General features: G+C 37.0%; 1 protein-coding gene across 5 annotated transcripts in view; it reads right to left on the reverse strand.

Annotated features, from left to right (window-relative positions):
- The window catches only part of LOC123313270 (protocadherin-like wing polarity protein stan), a 32,029-nt gene that overhangs the window by 13,162 nt on the left and 5,177 nt on the right, over positions 1-13,690 (reverse strand). For all 5 annotated transcript variants that reach the window (XM_044898086.1, XM_044898088.1, XM_044898085.1 and 2 more), the window contains exons 2-5: positions 2,017-3,023; positions 900-1,593; positions 613-826; positions 5-277 (exon numbers count right to left, since the gene is read on the reverse strand). In XM_044898086.1, the coding sequence (XP_044754021.1) occupies positions 5-277; positions 613-826; positions 900-1,593; positions 2,017-2,974 (2,139 nt within the window). In that variant the 5' untranslated portion in view covers positions 2,975-3,023. The remainder of the gene's footprint in view (positions 1-4; positions 278-612; positions 827-899; positions 1,594-2,016; positions 3,024-13,690) is intronic.

Below are 13,690 nucleotides of genomic sequence, written 5' to 3' on the forward strand. Positions count from 1 at the left end.
TTACCTGAAACATGAACTTAGCCCTATCCTCCCTGTCGAGTTCTTTCGTGGTGTAGATCCAACCCGTGTGGTCATCTATGGCGATAGGTAGATCTTTAGTATTTCCTCCGCTAGCGTCTCTTTCCGACATGGTATACCTAATTTCGGCGTTGGGTCCTTCATCGCCGTCATAGGCCTGAATTTTAACTATACTATAGCCTTTTGGAACGTTTTCAGATACACTCTCTTGGAACAGAGAAGTGTAAAAGCGAGGTGTATTGTCATTCACATCCCTGACCTGCAAAGAAATTGCACAAGTATTTATACGATGGAGTTTTTATATGTAAGGAAATGATTTGCCAATTTTATAAATTTGGCATTTCGTATTGGCTGAAAATAAACATGTACAAGTACTTTATCGTGTCTTACAATTGCATCAATAGAATTATCAAGCAGGAAAAAGAAATTGAAATTCTATCCAAAACAAAGACACGTGTTGAAATCTAACAAAATTTCCCTCAAACCCAATATGTTGACGATGACCTATGAATAAGCTTATCAGGGGATTTGTCCCAAAACGTATTCAGATAGATAAGATGTATCAGATTCCATTAAAATATCCAATTCACTCACATTGATTAAAACCTGTGTGGAATTGGATCTGGCTGGACTTCCCCCATCTTGCGCCCTAACAGTTAGTCGATAGCTTCTTATAGTTTCGTAGTCCAAGGGTTTCACCAGGGATATATCCCCGGTTAAACTGTCAATAGCGAACTGGGATTGGGTATTTCCGCTTGTAATGGCATACCTTATGGCTGCGTTATTACCTTGATCCGCATCTGTTGCCCTAAAGAATTTCAATGGTGAGCATAAGGAAGGAAGAAGAACAAACTGAGGTTAGTTATTTCGCTAATACTTACTTTATATGTAAGATAACAGGATTGGACACCCAATTGATGTCTTCGTCAATAGAAACAGTGTAGGTCTTCTCGGAAAACTGAGGATAATTATCGTTATCGTCCAGAATATGTATGACAACAGTGGCAGTGGATGACTTTCTAGCTGATTGTGGATTGGCAGAGTCTGTGGCGCTGACTAAAAGAGTATAGACCTCCGTGCTTTCACGATCCAACGCTGTCCTGGTTGTTATGACGCCAGTTTTAGCGTCTATTTTAAAAGCCTTATTGTCTTCCTCCTCGGTGGATACTCCTCCACCATTGATGCTTTCTATGGCGTACTCTACGTCAGCGTTCTTACCGACATCTTGGTCTGTAGCCTTCAAGGTAATAACGGTGGAACCGATACTAACGCTTTCTTTGATACTGGCATCGTATTCTGTCATTTCGAACACGGGAGAATGGTCATTTGCGTCCAAGACGTTGATTTGAAGCATGGTGGTGCCTGATCTTGGAGGGAAGGTGTCATCTGTAGCCGTCACTCTGAAATAATGTACGTCCACTAGTTCTCTGTCGAGTTTGACTTTGGTGGTGACCACTCCCGTTTTTGAATCGATGTCGAACATGGACTGGGTTCTTGAATCGAGCAAGCTGGTCATGGAATAAGTGATTGGGCTGTTTTCTGGATCTCTAGCTTTGACAGTTGTGACTACAACACCTATAAGAGAAGTGGTGTAAAAGTTACTTCTCGATAAACATGCACATTCTTCAGTTATTTTCTTGTGCATAGTTAGTGTCGCAGATTACAAGACCTAGCTTTGAAAGTGTTGGAGTCAAGAGCATGAAAACGAACCCTATAATAACTGACAGGAACCCATTCAAAAATGGGATTGTTAGGTGAAATCTAGTTGATAGAAGACTTTGTAAGCCACAATGAACCCCATTGGTAGGGCTGATGTTCTCATACAGTGCTCATCTCCTTGACAATCAGTAACAGTACAGAGAGTATATACAATATAATGGTGGAATTCCCATGAGTAGGAAGAACAGAAAATAACAGAGAAATGTTTTAGAATGAAATTATCTCGAACTGAACATCACACTGAATGTAATTTGGAGTTATAGGTAGAGTTCAAATTACCTGGTTCGCATTCTTCCAAGACGCTCGCAATATACAGGTGGAGTTCGAAAAAAGGCGACTGGTTTCTCAACTCCCTACGAACTCTCCTGGCTATATCAGAATCGTTGAAGACCTGATGATGATACACAACTTTCAGTCGATGCTCTGTATTCATCACCCTTACATCGTTGCAAAATGTCGAGAATAGGATCGTAACTTTCCACATAGGCTCGACTAGGCAGACATCCCTGCTAGCTACAAGATCCCCTTGGCTGTGTTCGATCATGAATCTATCGTCGTTCACATAGTGAAATGTAACGTTGCAATGGTCGTTGATGGTTTTCGGGAGGAACGCTCTTATGGAGTTAATGAACTGGGACTTCTTCAAACAAATCTTCCTCCATCTTCCTGAGGTGGGGATCGCAAAGGATGCATATGTTTCTGAAATCCATTGCTTAGCCTCAATTATCCTATTCTTTACAGACTGGTGAAGGTGGTGCATGAAAGGATTGGGTGAAATGCTTCTTCTTCTCCTCCTCCTGTAGGTGTCATAAAGATACTCATCATCTTCTTCATCATACTTTTCACAGTGGTCTCCAACGATAAATATACGAATTGGCAAACTATAATAATCTATATCTGTAAGTCTTTTCGAAGTCGAATCAATATGTACAGTGAATAAATTAGGGTAATAAACTTCATCACAATTCAGCACTTCTCTCAGCTTCAATTCGCCAGAAACTGGATCGATCCTCATCAGGGACCCCACAAATGGTGCTGATTTCTTAGTGTTGAGCTCATATTGGCGTTCGGAGCCGAGCCTGTATACCGAGGAATTGAAGATGGTATCTCCAGGTTTGAGGGTGTTGTCAACTAGTAAGAAGTAGGCAGCTGTTTGTCCAAAGTAAAGTAAAAACAAGAGGAAGGTGTTCAATCTACCCATGAAAAATTGGTATGGTTTGAGAGGTGCTTTTAGCATAATTCAGCCTTCTGTACATCTTTCCTTTCTATCTTCCCCGATGCAGTCTCTAGAAGAAAAATAAAGAATTAAACACGAACATTCTATGGTTTTAAACTCCTAAAATAGCTAGTGGCTAGAGTACACAAGAGGGAATTAGTATTTTTCAAGGAATCCATTAGAAATATATAGTTCGTCGCATTTGAATTGAAAATTCTTCTTTTTTCAATTCTCTTTTTATTTCTCTGCGGTAGCCACAGAAATGCGAGGAAAGAACTCAATCATTACAAATTCCCAACTAGAAAATAAAGTTTGACAGATTCACGTAGATACTTCAACTATAAAAAGTACGGGATACCCAGCAAAATGAGCTTAGTCGATATGGTACGTCGTAATTTTTTGAATCAACATGCACGCATCCAATTCACTCAAATCAGATGGAAGTTCGTGCATGGTACCAAACCGAGAAACCCTGTGTCGAAGACGGAGAGGGCAGTTTTAGCTTCCATTATGTTGACCATATGGCTGACACCTGGCGCTTATGTCATCAGTCAAATCGACACGTGGAGAAAGCAAGCGAAAGGGGATGATGCCCTGCATTAGGATTTCGAAGGTTGGATGATGATTCGTTTGTATAGTTCACAATATAATATGAATTAATTAAAATGAAGTTTTGTTTAACTTTTCGTTCAGATGAGATGGAGATTAGTGGTTATTTTCAGTTTCAATGATCCTCTTGTGAATTTTTTGTGTTTTTGTGTAATTCAGCGAATACTTAGCCTCTTTGATGCATTATAATCCGCTGAACGCTTACACGCTACACCCAATTCCATAAGGCATTAACTTGGCAGTATGTATGTGTAGGCTTGTCCACATCTTGAAAATATGAGATCAGATAGGAGAAGGTTGTTTGGTTATCAAAGAACCCTTTTTGCTCCGAGCTCTCATGATCGGAGAGAAGAATTTCTCGGAGAAGCTCGTCTCTGATGTATGTGGGCTCTTCATCTCTTAAAAGATTGAGTCTTCAAAATGCTTATGCTTTGTATTTTTAGAACGAGTATTTGCTTTATTCTCCAGAGCATTCCGAAGACCTACAAAAAATAAGTCACCTTTATCAATTCATGAGGGTGCTTTCTAACTTTGCAATGATCATTGAATTATCTATTAATTGTTCGATTTTTCTCTGGTTTTCAGCATTGGATTCCTCTCACATTTATTGAACTATTTTCTGAGACAATTGCCTTTGTTCGATGCTAGGTATTCACTCCACATTTCCCTCAATAGTGTGGTTTCTGAATCTAGACTTTAATGTCTGAATCGTTGAAGCTCAATTCCATAGATGCCAGCAAAATAATTTTCCCTTTCACTGTAATTGTACCTCTGTAGGGACATCGGTTATCATATATATTGTATTTGTCCCTCTAGAGTTTATAAAAAAGCAAGAGGGCGGAGATCAGGGTGATCAGATTTATAAATTGAATATACTAATCTCCGGTTCTCTGGCTTTATATGAATTGGGGAATAATTTCGAACACATTTTTTCACTAGGGTGCGCTGAAAGGGTTAAACAAAGATCTCACGAAGATGCCAAAATACTATGGTGCAATGCCAAGCTTCGAAAATCCTTCATGACTTCTGAATCGATGATTGAGGATCGGATGAGGTCTCTTGGGTGAGAAGTCCACTGCAAGTAAGCTTCTATATGTGTTAAAAGCATAGTCTGAGGCATACTCCTATACAACAAGTGTGCCAGATCACGTTATTCTTTTTCAGTCAAAGAAGAGCACTTCAAAAGTAAAACTTAAGTGATATTCAACTGGTAGAGAACATAACCCAGTAACATTTATCCAAGCAATTGAGTCTGCTTTATCGATGAAGCAGTGCCACCAAGAACCCCCTGAATCTTATGAATAAATAATTTCCCGCCTCTGAATACCTGCGATAACCAAACATTCATTAAAATTCCTGGGAATCTACCGCCTTAATTGAATCGTAAGATAAGAATTCTGTTACATGTTTGGGTAATATGTAAATTGAAATTCTTACATTTTGAATTCAACGTGTTACGTGCTCTTTGTGGAGGCTGACCTTGATTTATTTGGTTCTCATCAGACCATCGACTATTTGTTCAAGGGCCGTGAAATGGAGTTTATGTACCTCTGGCACTCTACAAGGATAACTTTGAAGCTTGTTCTTATACATTTCGAAAGACGCTGCTTTCAAGTAGGTGTCAACGAAAAATATGTTAAAATAGGTACATATAAAAGTTAATTTTCAATTCCACGCACCACCAGTATGAATCCGTCACATTACCACATCAAATAGCTACTTTTCTAAAAAAAATTTTTCTTTTGATTCCAACATTCGTTAGTTTCAATTTGAAGAACAAGAATAGCCATTCGGGAATAGCACTAACGTGAAGTCAGGAGCTTTTGCTAGTTTTTTCAAATTCGAATATGATTTCAGGTACTCTAAGATAATAAACTCTTTTAAGTTTTATTCGGAAAGCAGAGGAAGATAATGTTCATATTAAGATGAGTTGGATCTCAATCTTCAACACAAAACTCCTTGGAATTTCTCGTATAAATCACTGTCTAAACACGAGCTCGAGTCGTTACGAAACCTTTTCATTTATACCTGCTCTAATCATGCGGAGAGGCAATTTCAATAATCGACCATCTACCTCTTAAGCACCTGTCTCTCTGGGGTCGCGTGTGAATTCAACAAATAGAAATGGAGCATAGTCAGTTTCTTGATTTTCTAGTTTTCGAGACAAACCGGAGGAAGGACCACAGAAGTGAACTAGAAGAACCTTAGTAATAGATATAGTCGACGTTGCCAAGTAAACATAGGTTTCTCTTATCTCTTTAGTTACTTCAGGTTACTAGAGTCGTCTCCTAACAGCTTCTTTGGTACAGGGTTATTTCCACCTTATTGTGGAAAGTAAAGGAGCTAGAAGAAAAAGCTCAATACAAAATTTGTCTGCAATGGATTGAACTTTTATTTTTTATACATCGTTGGTTCTTACGGGAAAATGCACTTTTTCGTCCATATTTCTGAAACTATTCACATAACAGAAAGAGTTCAAAAACATTTTCTGCTCATTTCAAGCTGCTCTACATAATAAACAAGAAAAAATATAGGTTGCCATTTGAAAAAATTAAGTTTTGATCGAACTTACCCTGTATATCAGATTGCTAAAAGTACAGATGTAACGTATGATCCAAGATGTTGACAAAACCTGGGCAAAATTTAGTTTTGATACATTCATCAGAAAACTGGTATAAGCTATTTTAGTGAGCACCAACAGCTGTCAACATTTCAGGAAAAAGTCGAATATCTCAGAATCGGTGCTATACAGGGTGTCCCGTAAAGACCACGTCAAACAAAAACGGAAAGTAGATCAGAATGTGCTCTACCTGATGTGAAAAAATCGTTCATAAGAAAGTCTCACAGATTTCGAGATATTTGATGTTTTATGAAAAAGTTGAATTTTTTCACTTAAAATGCTTTATCTCTTGCGGAAGCTACAATTAAATACTTTTCGAATCAGTTTTTTTCCGAAAAAATTTGTTGAATGATTACTTCAATTCATGCAATGAAAAATACCACAAAATATTATACAGGGATTCTGAAAAAAAAAATGAAAATTCATGTTCTGAAGGAGTTTTTTTTTGTGCTGAATTCTATCTGACGTGGTATAAAAAAAAGACACTAGACCTTTTCTGCATATTACGTTGAAAAGTTGCCCATTTTGTGAGTATTCCGAAAAGGTAAAATACAGGTGATATCCTTCTTCACGAAAAAAGATGTTTGAATGCTTATCGAAAATGGAGCAGTTCTGTGAAAAATTGATTTTGTCACCTTTTCCACAAATTCTTTCATTTTGCAGATTCTGCTGAAACATATTGAATAATTCTCTTGAAAAATGTCAGTTAGTCCTTAAATTACTTATAAAATGAAATTATTCATTAATTGCAATGATATAATGTAATAACGCACAGGACCTTCAACATCAACAAATCTATTGTGAAGAAACTTTATGAAAATATCAATAATAAAAATTTAGGATTCTTATTAGAGCAAATGCTCAAAATGACCGCCCCCTTCGCTAATACATGCCCTGCATCTATTGAGAAATGACCTTTTCAAACCATACAAACTTCTTCCCGCTATTTTGGCTGCTGAAATACGAATGCGGTCCCTAAGTTGTGCTTCATCTCTTATAGGATTCGAATAAATTTCTTTTTTTGAAAAACCCCAGTAAAAAAATCCAGAGGATTTAAGTCTGGTGAATCATTGAATCGCATCACATCATATCGATGTTCGAGAGTTCTTTAGGCAAAGAAAAAGAAATAAAAAAACTCAGTCAGTGAATTAGCATCTTAATAACATTTTATTGATTTGTTGATTGATTATTTTCAGCAGGAAGTGCAAAATGAAAGTATTTATGGAAAAGGTGAAAAAATCAGGTTTTCACAGAAATGCACCATTTTCATTCACATTCAAATATCTTTTTTCGTGAAGAAGGTTATCTCCTGTATTTTACCTTTTCGGAATGCTCACAAAATAGGCAACTTTTCAACATAATATGCAGAAAAGGTCTAGTGTCTTTTTTTAATACCACGTCAGATAGAATTCAGCACAAAAAAACACTTCCTTCAAAACATGAACTTTAATTTTTTTTTCAGAATCCCTGTATAATATTTTGTGGTATTTTTCATTGCATGAATTGAAGTAATCATTCAATAGAATTTACGGAAAAAAAACTGATTCGAAAAGTATTTAATTGTAGCTTCCGCAAGAGACAAAGCATTTTAAGTGAAAAAATTCAACATTTTCATGAAACATCAAATATCTCGAAAACTGTGAGACTTTCATATGAACGATTTTTTCACATCAGGTGAAGCACATTCTGATCTACTTTCCGTTTTCGTTTGACGTGGTCTTTACTGTATAAGACCATGGTTATCCAACCAAAGTTACCTTGAAATTTGACAAGGAATTCAAAAATGCAATAATATACAGGATGTTCCATCTAAAATAGGAAAGTTGATACCAACAGGGAAAAAACGGAGCACCCTCTATTGAGGTGGGTTATAAAAAATAAAAGTTCAATTGATTACAGACAAGTTTCGTATTTAACTTTTTCTTCTAGCTCCTTTAGTTTCCACAATAAGGTATAGGGACACTTTAACTCGGACACCCTGTACAGTATTCGCGTATCGGTGTAATTGAAGGAGAGGCATCTAGTTTGAGTGACAACAGAATTTTAAACCAACTATATTATAATCATTAACTTATCAGTTGATGCAGAGTTTCGGAGTTATGGAAGTATCAACTGCAAAATTATAGTGTGGTAGTTTTCTATATGTCGATCTGGCAACATTGGTGGGGCGGGCTTAGCCCCTACATAAAACATTTCATTTCTGCAATTCTCAATGCATAAATGAGAATGAATTACGTTCGGAAAAACTCGATCGGGCACGGTTGAAGCGTGCACAACTAACGGAAAAGTAGTAAAACGAGAGAGTCAAGATGATAATCCTCTCTTTCAATCTAATCCTATCGAAGCTAACCCAGCATTGAGTTGATTTCACGAAGGAATGCGAGTCCTGTACGGGTCAGTTAAACTAACATTTGAGATTTCGACACAACCAAAAACATAGCCTTAAGCTACATTTTTCTGTAATGAAAAAAAAAATCACAGACTCACATAAACCATTTGAGAACACTGCAACTGAACGAAGCTTTCAAATTTGTCAATGAGAATTCTTTACATTGCATAATTGGAAATCAGTGCATATTTGACGTAATATTTCTCCACAAAATTGTTTTCGGACAAGGAAAGCAATCGAAAATGGAGGAATCAGATCAAACTGAATTGAATCAGTCAGGCAGTTTCAAAATGGATGGTCGAAAAATATCTGTTTATCATTCTTTGTCAAACAAAAAAGTTAAATGAAAATAAGGAAGGAGAGTAGCTAACGAAGATTGTTTTACTAAATTTATTCCAAGTTAGAGACTTGCACTGTTATATATAGTAAAAGTAAGAGCTTGAATATGCTCTCTCTCGAGGAACTTTAACTCCTGAAGTGAGGAAATTCGCCTAGTTATGTCTTCAATAAATACCAGGATATATTGAAAAATTCTTAGCCTACTAGAGAACCAAACAAAATTTCAATGTCAAAACATTTTATTACTCAACATATTCTCCTCTTAATTGGATACATTTATTACAGCGAACCTGCAAGACCTCTAGACCTTTCAAAAAAAAATGTTTCTTCTTGCTCTGCAAACCAGACCTCCACAGCTGTTATTAACCCTCGTTGGGAGAAAATTTACTACCTCTTAAACTTCTTGTCAGTTGAGGAAAGAGATGATAGTCGAATGGAGCCCAATCTGGTGAATAAGAGGGGTGTTTCAGTAATTCAATTCAATTCACGAATTTTTTGCATGGCAACATTAGATTGTGTTCAGGGGCGTTGTCCTGCGAAAACAAAACACCTTTGGATAGCTTTCCGCGTCTTTTCTTTTTAATTTTTTTCCGTAGAGTGGTCAGTCGAATAGTAATCTCCGGTTATTGTTCTACCCTTATCCAAAAAATCAATCTTGATTACTCCATGGCAATCCCAAAAAACTGAAGCAAGAACTTTTCCAGCAGATTTTTGGACACGAAACTTCTTAGGTCTTGGAGAACCAGAGTGTCGCCATTCCAACGATTGTTGCTTTGTTTTTGGATCGTAGAAATGTACCCAAGTCTCATCCATAGTAACAATTCGGTTCAAGAAGTCTACATCGTTTTCAAATAGACCACAGACCGAACGCGATGTTTCTACCCTTGCACGCTTTTGGTCAACATTCAAACATGGTCTAGGCCTCGGTCTAGGTCTAGGCTAACTAGATATCAATACATCCTCGTATGTTAATTGGTCAACAAAGTTCTGCATTCATCTCTTATTACGGAATATAAAGGAGTCAGGCTTGGTATACATTCAAAATTAAGATACCAACTGAAATCAGATTTCTATCTATCATCAACAATTACCACAAGTAGGCCTACTGGGACCGCACATGAAATATTTCACAACCTATGTGGTTTTAACGTTTAATGCCCCACCGAGTGATTTCTAAACCATTGAGTATCAATCTACTCACTCATTTTATCAATTAATACTCGAAGATATAACGCAACTCTTCATCTAGGGAAGCTTTCAAATTTCTCCATGCCCATATCCATTAAATCCGCGTATAATTCAGGTGGAAGACTGCAGTTGCTCCAAAAATAAGCGCAGGGAACAAGATTATTCCGCAATTTCCAGCAAATAATAGAGTAGAGATGAAAGATACCGCTGAAACAACAAATGGCCAATAGCAACCTTGTAACCTTCACGGGTTAATAAACTTTCTATCGTTATAGCATTTACGGTTTACTATAATGAAAAAGTGTTGCGATCCATCATGAAAAACCGTTTGTAGCTTGCTATAGATCGTGTGACAAATCAGGAAAATGTTAATCACTCGTGAGATGCTGATATCTTGTATAATGCTTTTATTCATGGTCATACCACGAAGAGCAATAGTTCTGCTCCCATAATAACCTAGGAAGCCCCATCGATCTCGTGATATATTTTACCTACGTAGTTTTTCATCTTCTAGATAATTTTGGGAATTACGAGGATGTATTGATATCTAGTTAGCCTAGACCGGTTCCATGCATAAAAAAAATATTGCGTTACCATAGCAACGAACAGTAACTCATTAGAAGTATCAGTGTGAAGTTTGAGGTCAAAAAAGTAAACCAGAATTACGCAATAAATTAAAAGAAAAAAGATGTCCACCGAAATTGTGATAATCGGAGTATTGAACCATCATCGAGTACCTGTATTTAAAAGGGTTAAGAGGTAAGCAGATTTACGAAGATGTGGTTAAAACCCTTGGTGATCAATGTCCTTCGTATGCGACCGTGAAAAATTGGACTGCAAGCTTCAAAAGAGGTAAATTTTCCATTGAAGATGATGACCGATCGAGAAGGCCAGTTTCTGTGTCAGTCGCCGAAATTATCGATGCAGTTTATGACATGATTTTATCAGACCGTCGAATTGGGCTAAAACGGATATCTGAAGCACTAAATATTTCATACGAACGCTTTCATCACATAGTTCACGTCAATTTGGACTTGAGAAAAATTGCTGCAAAATGGATCCCCAAATGATTGAATGTTGACCAAAAGCGTGCAAGGGTAGAAGCATCGCGTTCGGTCTGTGCTCGGTTTGAAAACGATGTAGACTTCTTAAACCGAATTATTACTATGGATGAGACTTGGGTACATTTCTACGATCCAGAAACAAAGCAACAATCGATGGAATGGCGACACTCTGGTTCTCCAAGACCTAAGAAGTTTCGTGTCCAAAAATTTGATGGAAGATTTCTTGTTTCAGTTTTTTTGGAATTGCCATGGAGTAATCATGATTGATTTTTTGGATAAGGGTAGAACAATAACCGGGGATTACTATTCGACATTAGTGACCACTCTACGGGAAAAAATTAAAGAGAAAAGACGCGGAAAGCTATCCAAAGGTGTTTTGTTTTCGCAGGACAACGCCCCTGCACACAAATCTCATGTTGCCATGCAAACAATTCGTGATTTAGGGTTTGAATTACTAGAACACCCCCCTTACTCAACAGATTTGGCTCCATCCGACTCATATCATATCTTTCCTCAACTGAAAAAATGTTTAAAAGGTCGTAAATTTTCTTCCAACGAGGAGGTAATAAAAGCTGTGGAGGTCTGGTTTGCAGAGCAAGAAGAAACATTTTTTTTTGAAAGGTCTAGAGACCTAGCAGGTTCGCTGTAGTAAATGTATCCAATTAAGAGGAGAATATGAGTATTAAAATATTTTGAGATTGAAAATTTGTTTGGTTTTATAGAAGGCTAAGAAATTTTCAATATATCCTCGTAGAAGACACAAAGTTAGACTTATAAGAGGCATCTTGTTGTACTATACATCAAGTTGCGCTATGCAAAACTTAACAAAAAACTTTTGCTAGTGTAGATAAGTATAACTTTGTATATCTTCTATCATTTTCAGTCCTTTAATGACAGAAGACACAATCATTAGGGACATAAAGAACAATCAACCCTGATTTATCGGAACCTATGATTTCGACTGATGCTCCAAATGAAGGATGCGGAGCAGTTTTATCTCAAGTATTCCAAGGGCAATATCTACCAGTAGTCCTGACTGAGCAAGGGAGAAATGCACTAAGAGAATTATAAGCTATTCATTAAGGAATCGAAAATTTCTAGTGTTATCTTTATGGCCACAACTTCTCCAATAAGAACTAATCATCCAATGCACAAGATAATTCCCATGTGGGCTGGTGATAGTGGATTGTTTCGTTATATTTGCATTAGTGGAGATAAGGAATTCCCACTGATTCAGAATCTGTTCAGAATTGACATCGCTATTAAAAATACTGACTATACAATACAAGAGGAGGTCTCCAAGATAAAATGATTCGTCTCTAGTATGCGATTCGATTCTGTTTGAGCACATTAAAATATCGATCGAAGCATTCGACCGCGATGAAAGTTTTCAGGGCAGTACACCACAACATTTTTGCGGTTTATCATCTCTCGCGTAGAAATCCAGAGCGTGGAATATTCGAGCTATCGGTGTGGATGAAGTGAGAAAGAGAAAAACGAAAAGAAATCTGGTTCTTCCATGGTAGAAACGAATGACCGAGAGAGAACAGGGTATTTATATTGAGACATAATACTGCCGTTGACTCCGCAGGTCACCGTTGACATTCAAATATTACTGAAGAGCTAATAATTTCTTTTACGATTTCGCAGAAACGGGAAATAAAGGTCAGGAAGCTAGCGAAATCAGTGCCGTAGAACCGTGGATAATTCGAGCAATGTCAGCAACGAAATAAAACAGCTATACCTATACCTATGTTGTAGAACAGAACACGAATATAAAAACGATTTTCCAATTATCGTTTTCAACACAAATAGGTACATTTCGAGCAAAGGAAAAATGTGGTTGCATCTAAACAGCAAACATCAGACTAATATGAAAACAAAACAAACAAAGAAAATTTATGTGTAACCCATCTATACTCCATTCACATTTATTTTAGCAGTCGGTTGGCCATGAAATAATTTTCTCAAGTTTTTGTAACTAGAACGGAGTAAAGTTGGCACTCCTGAAATGTCGGTAATATCATAACGCCGTTGCCACAACTAATATCAATTTTTATTACGAAAATGCCGAAAGTGATTGAAAAAAGAGGCAGGGTTTCAGGAAGTACTATTTAGAATTCAGGTCCGCTAATTTAAATAGTTATACCCTGATATTCTAAAATCCGCAATACGTCAGACGGTAGCGAATTTTATGTTTATCGTCCAGTTGCAGGAAAGTCCATTAAGATTTGATGTCCTATCAAAATTTAAAACTGTCATTTTTGAAGGGGAGGATGAAGATTTTAATGAAGTATTAAATTGTAATGGACTGTCCTGCAACTGGACGTAAGTCAATTAATGCGAAAAGTTTACTACAAGATTTTCGATTAATGTCATCGTAGAATGAGTTCCCGAAAATGTATTTTTATATTTGTCTTTTGAGTTGTCTTATACATTGTGAATGTCTTAAGGTACCAATGAATACCTAATTATTATATCAATGTATTAAGATGAACAGCCACAAATACGCGCCAGTTGTCCTGTTA

The sequence above is a fragment of the Coccinella septempunctata genome, chromosome 5 (genome assembly GCF_907165205.1).
Source record: "Coccinella septempunctata chromosome 5, icCocSept1.1, whole genome shotgun sequence".
Lineage (NCBI taxonomy): Eukaryota > Metazoa > Arthropoda > Insecta > Coleoptera > Coccinellidae > Coccinella > Coccinella septempunctata.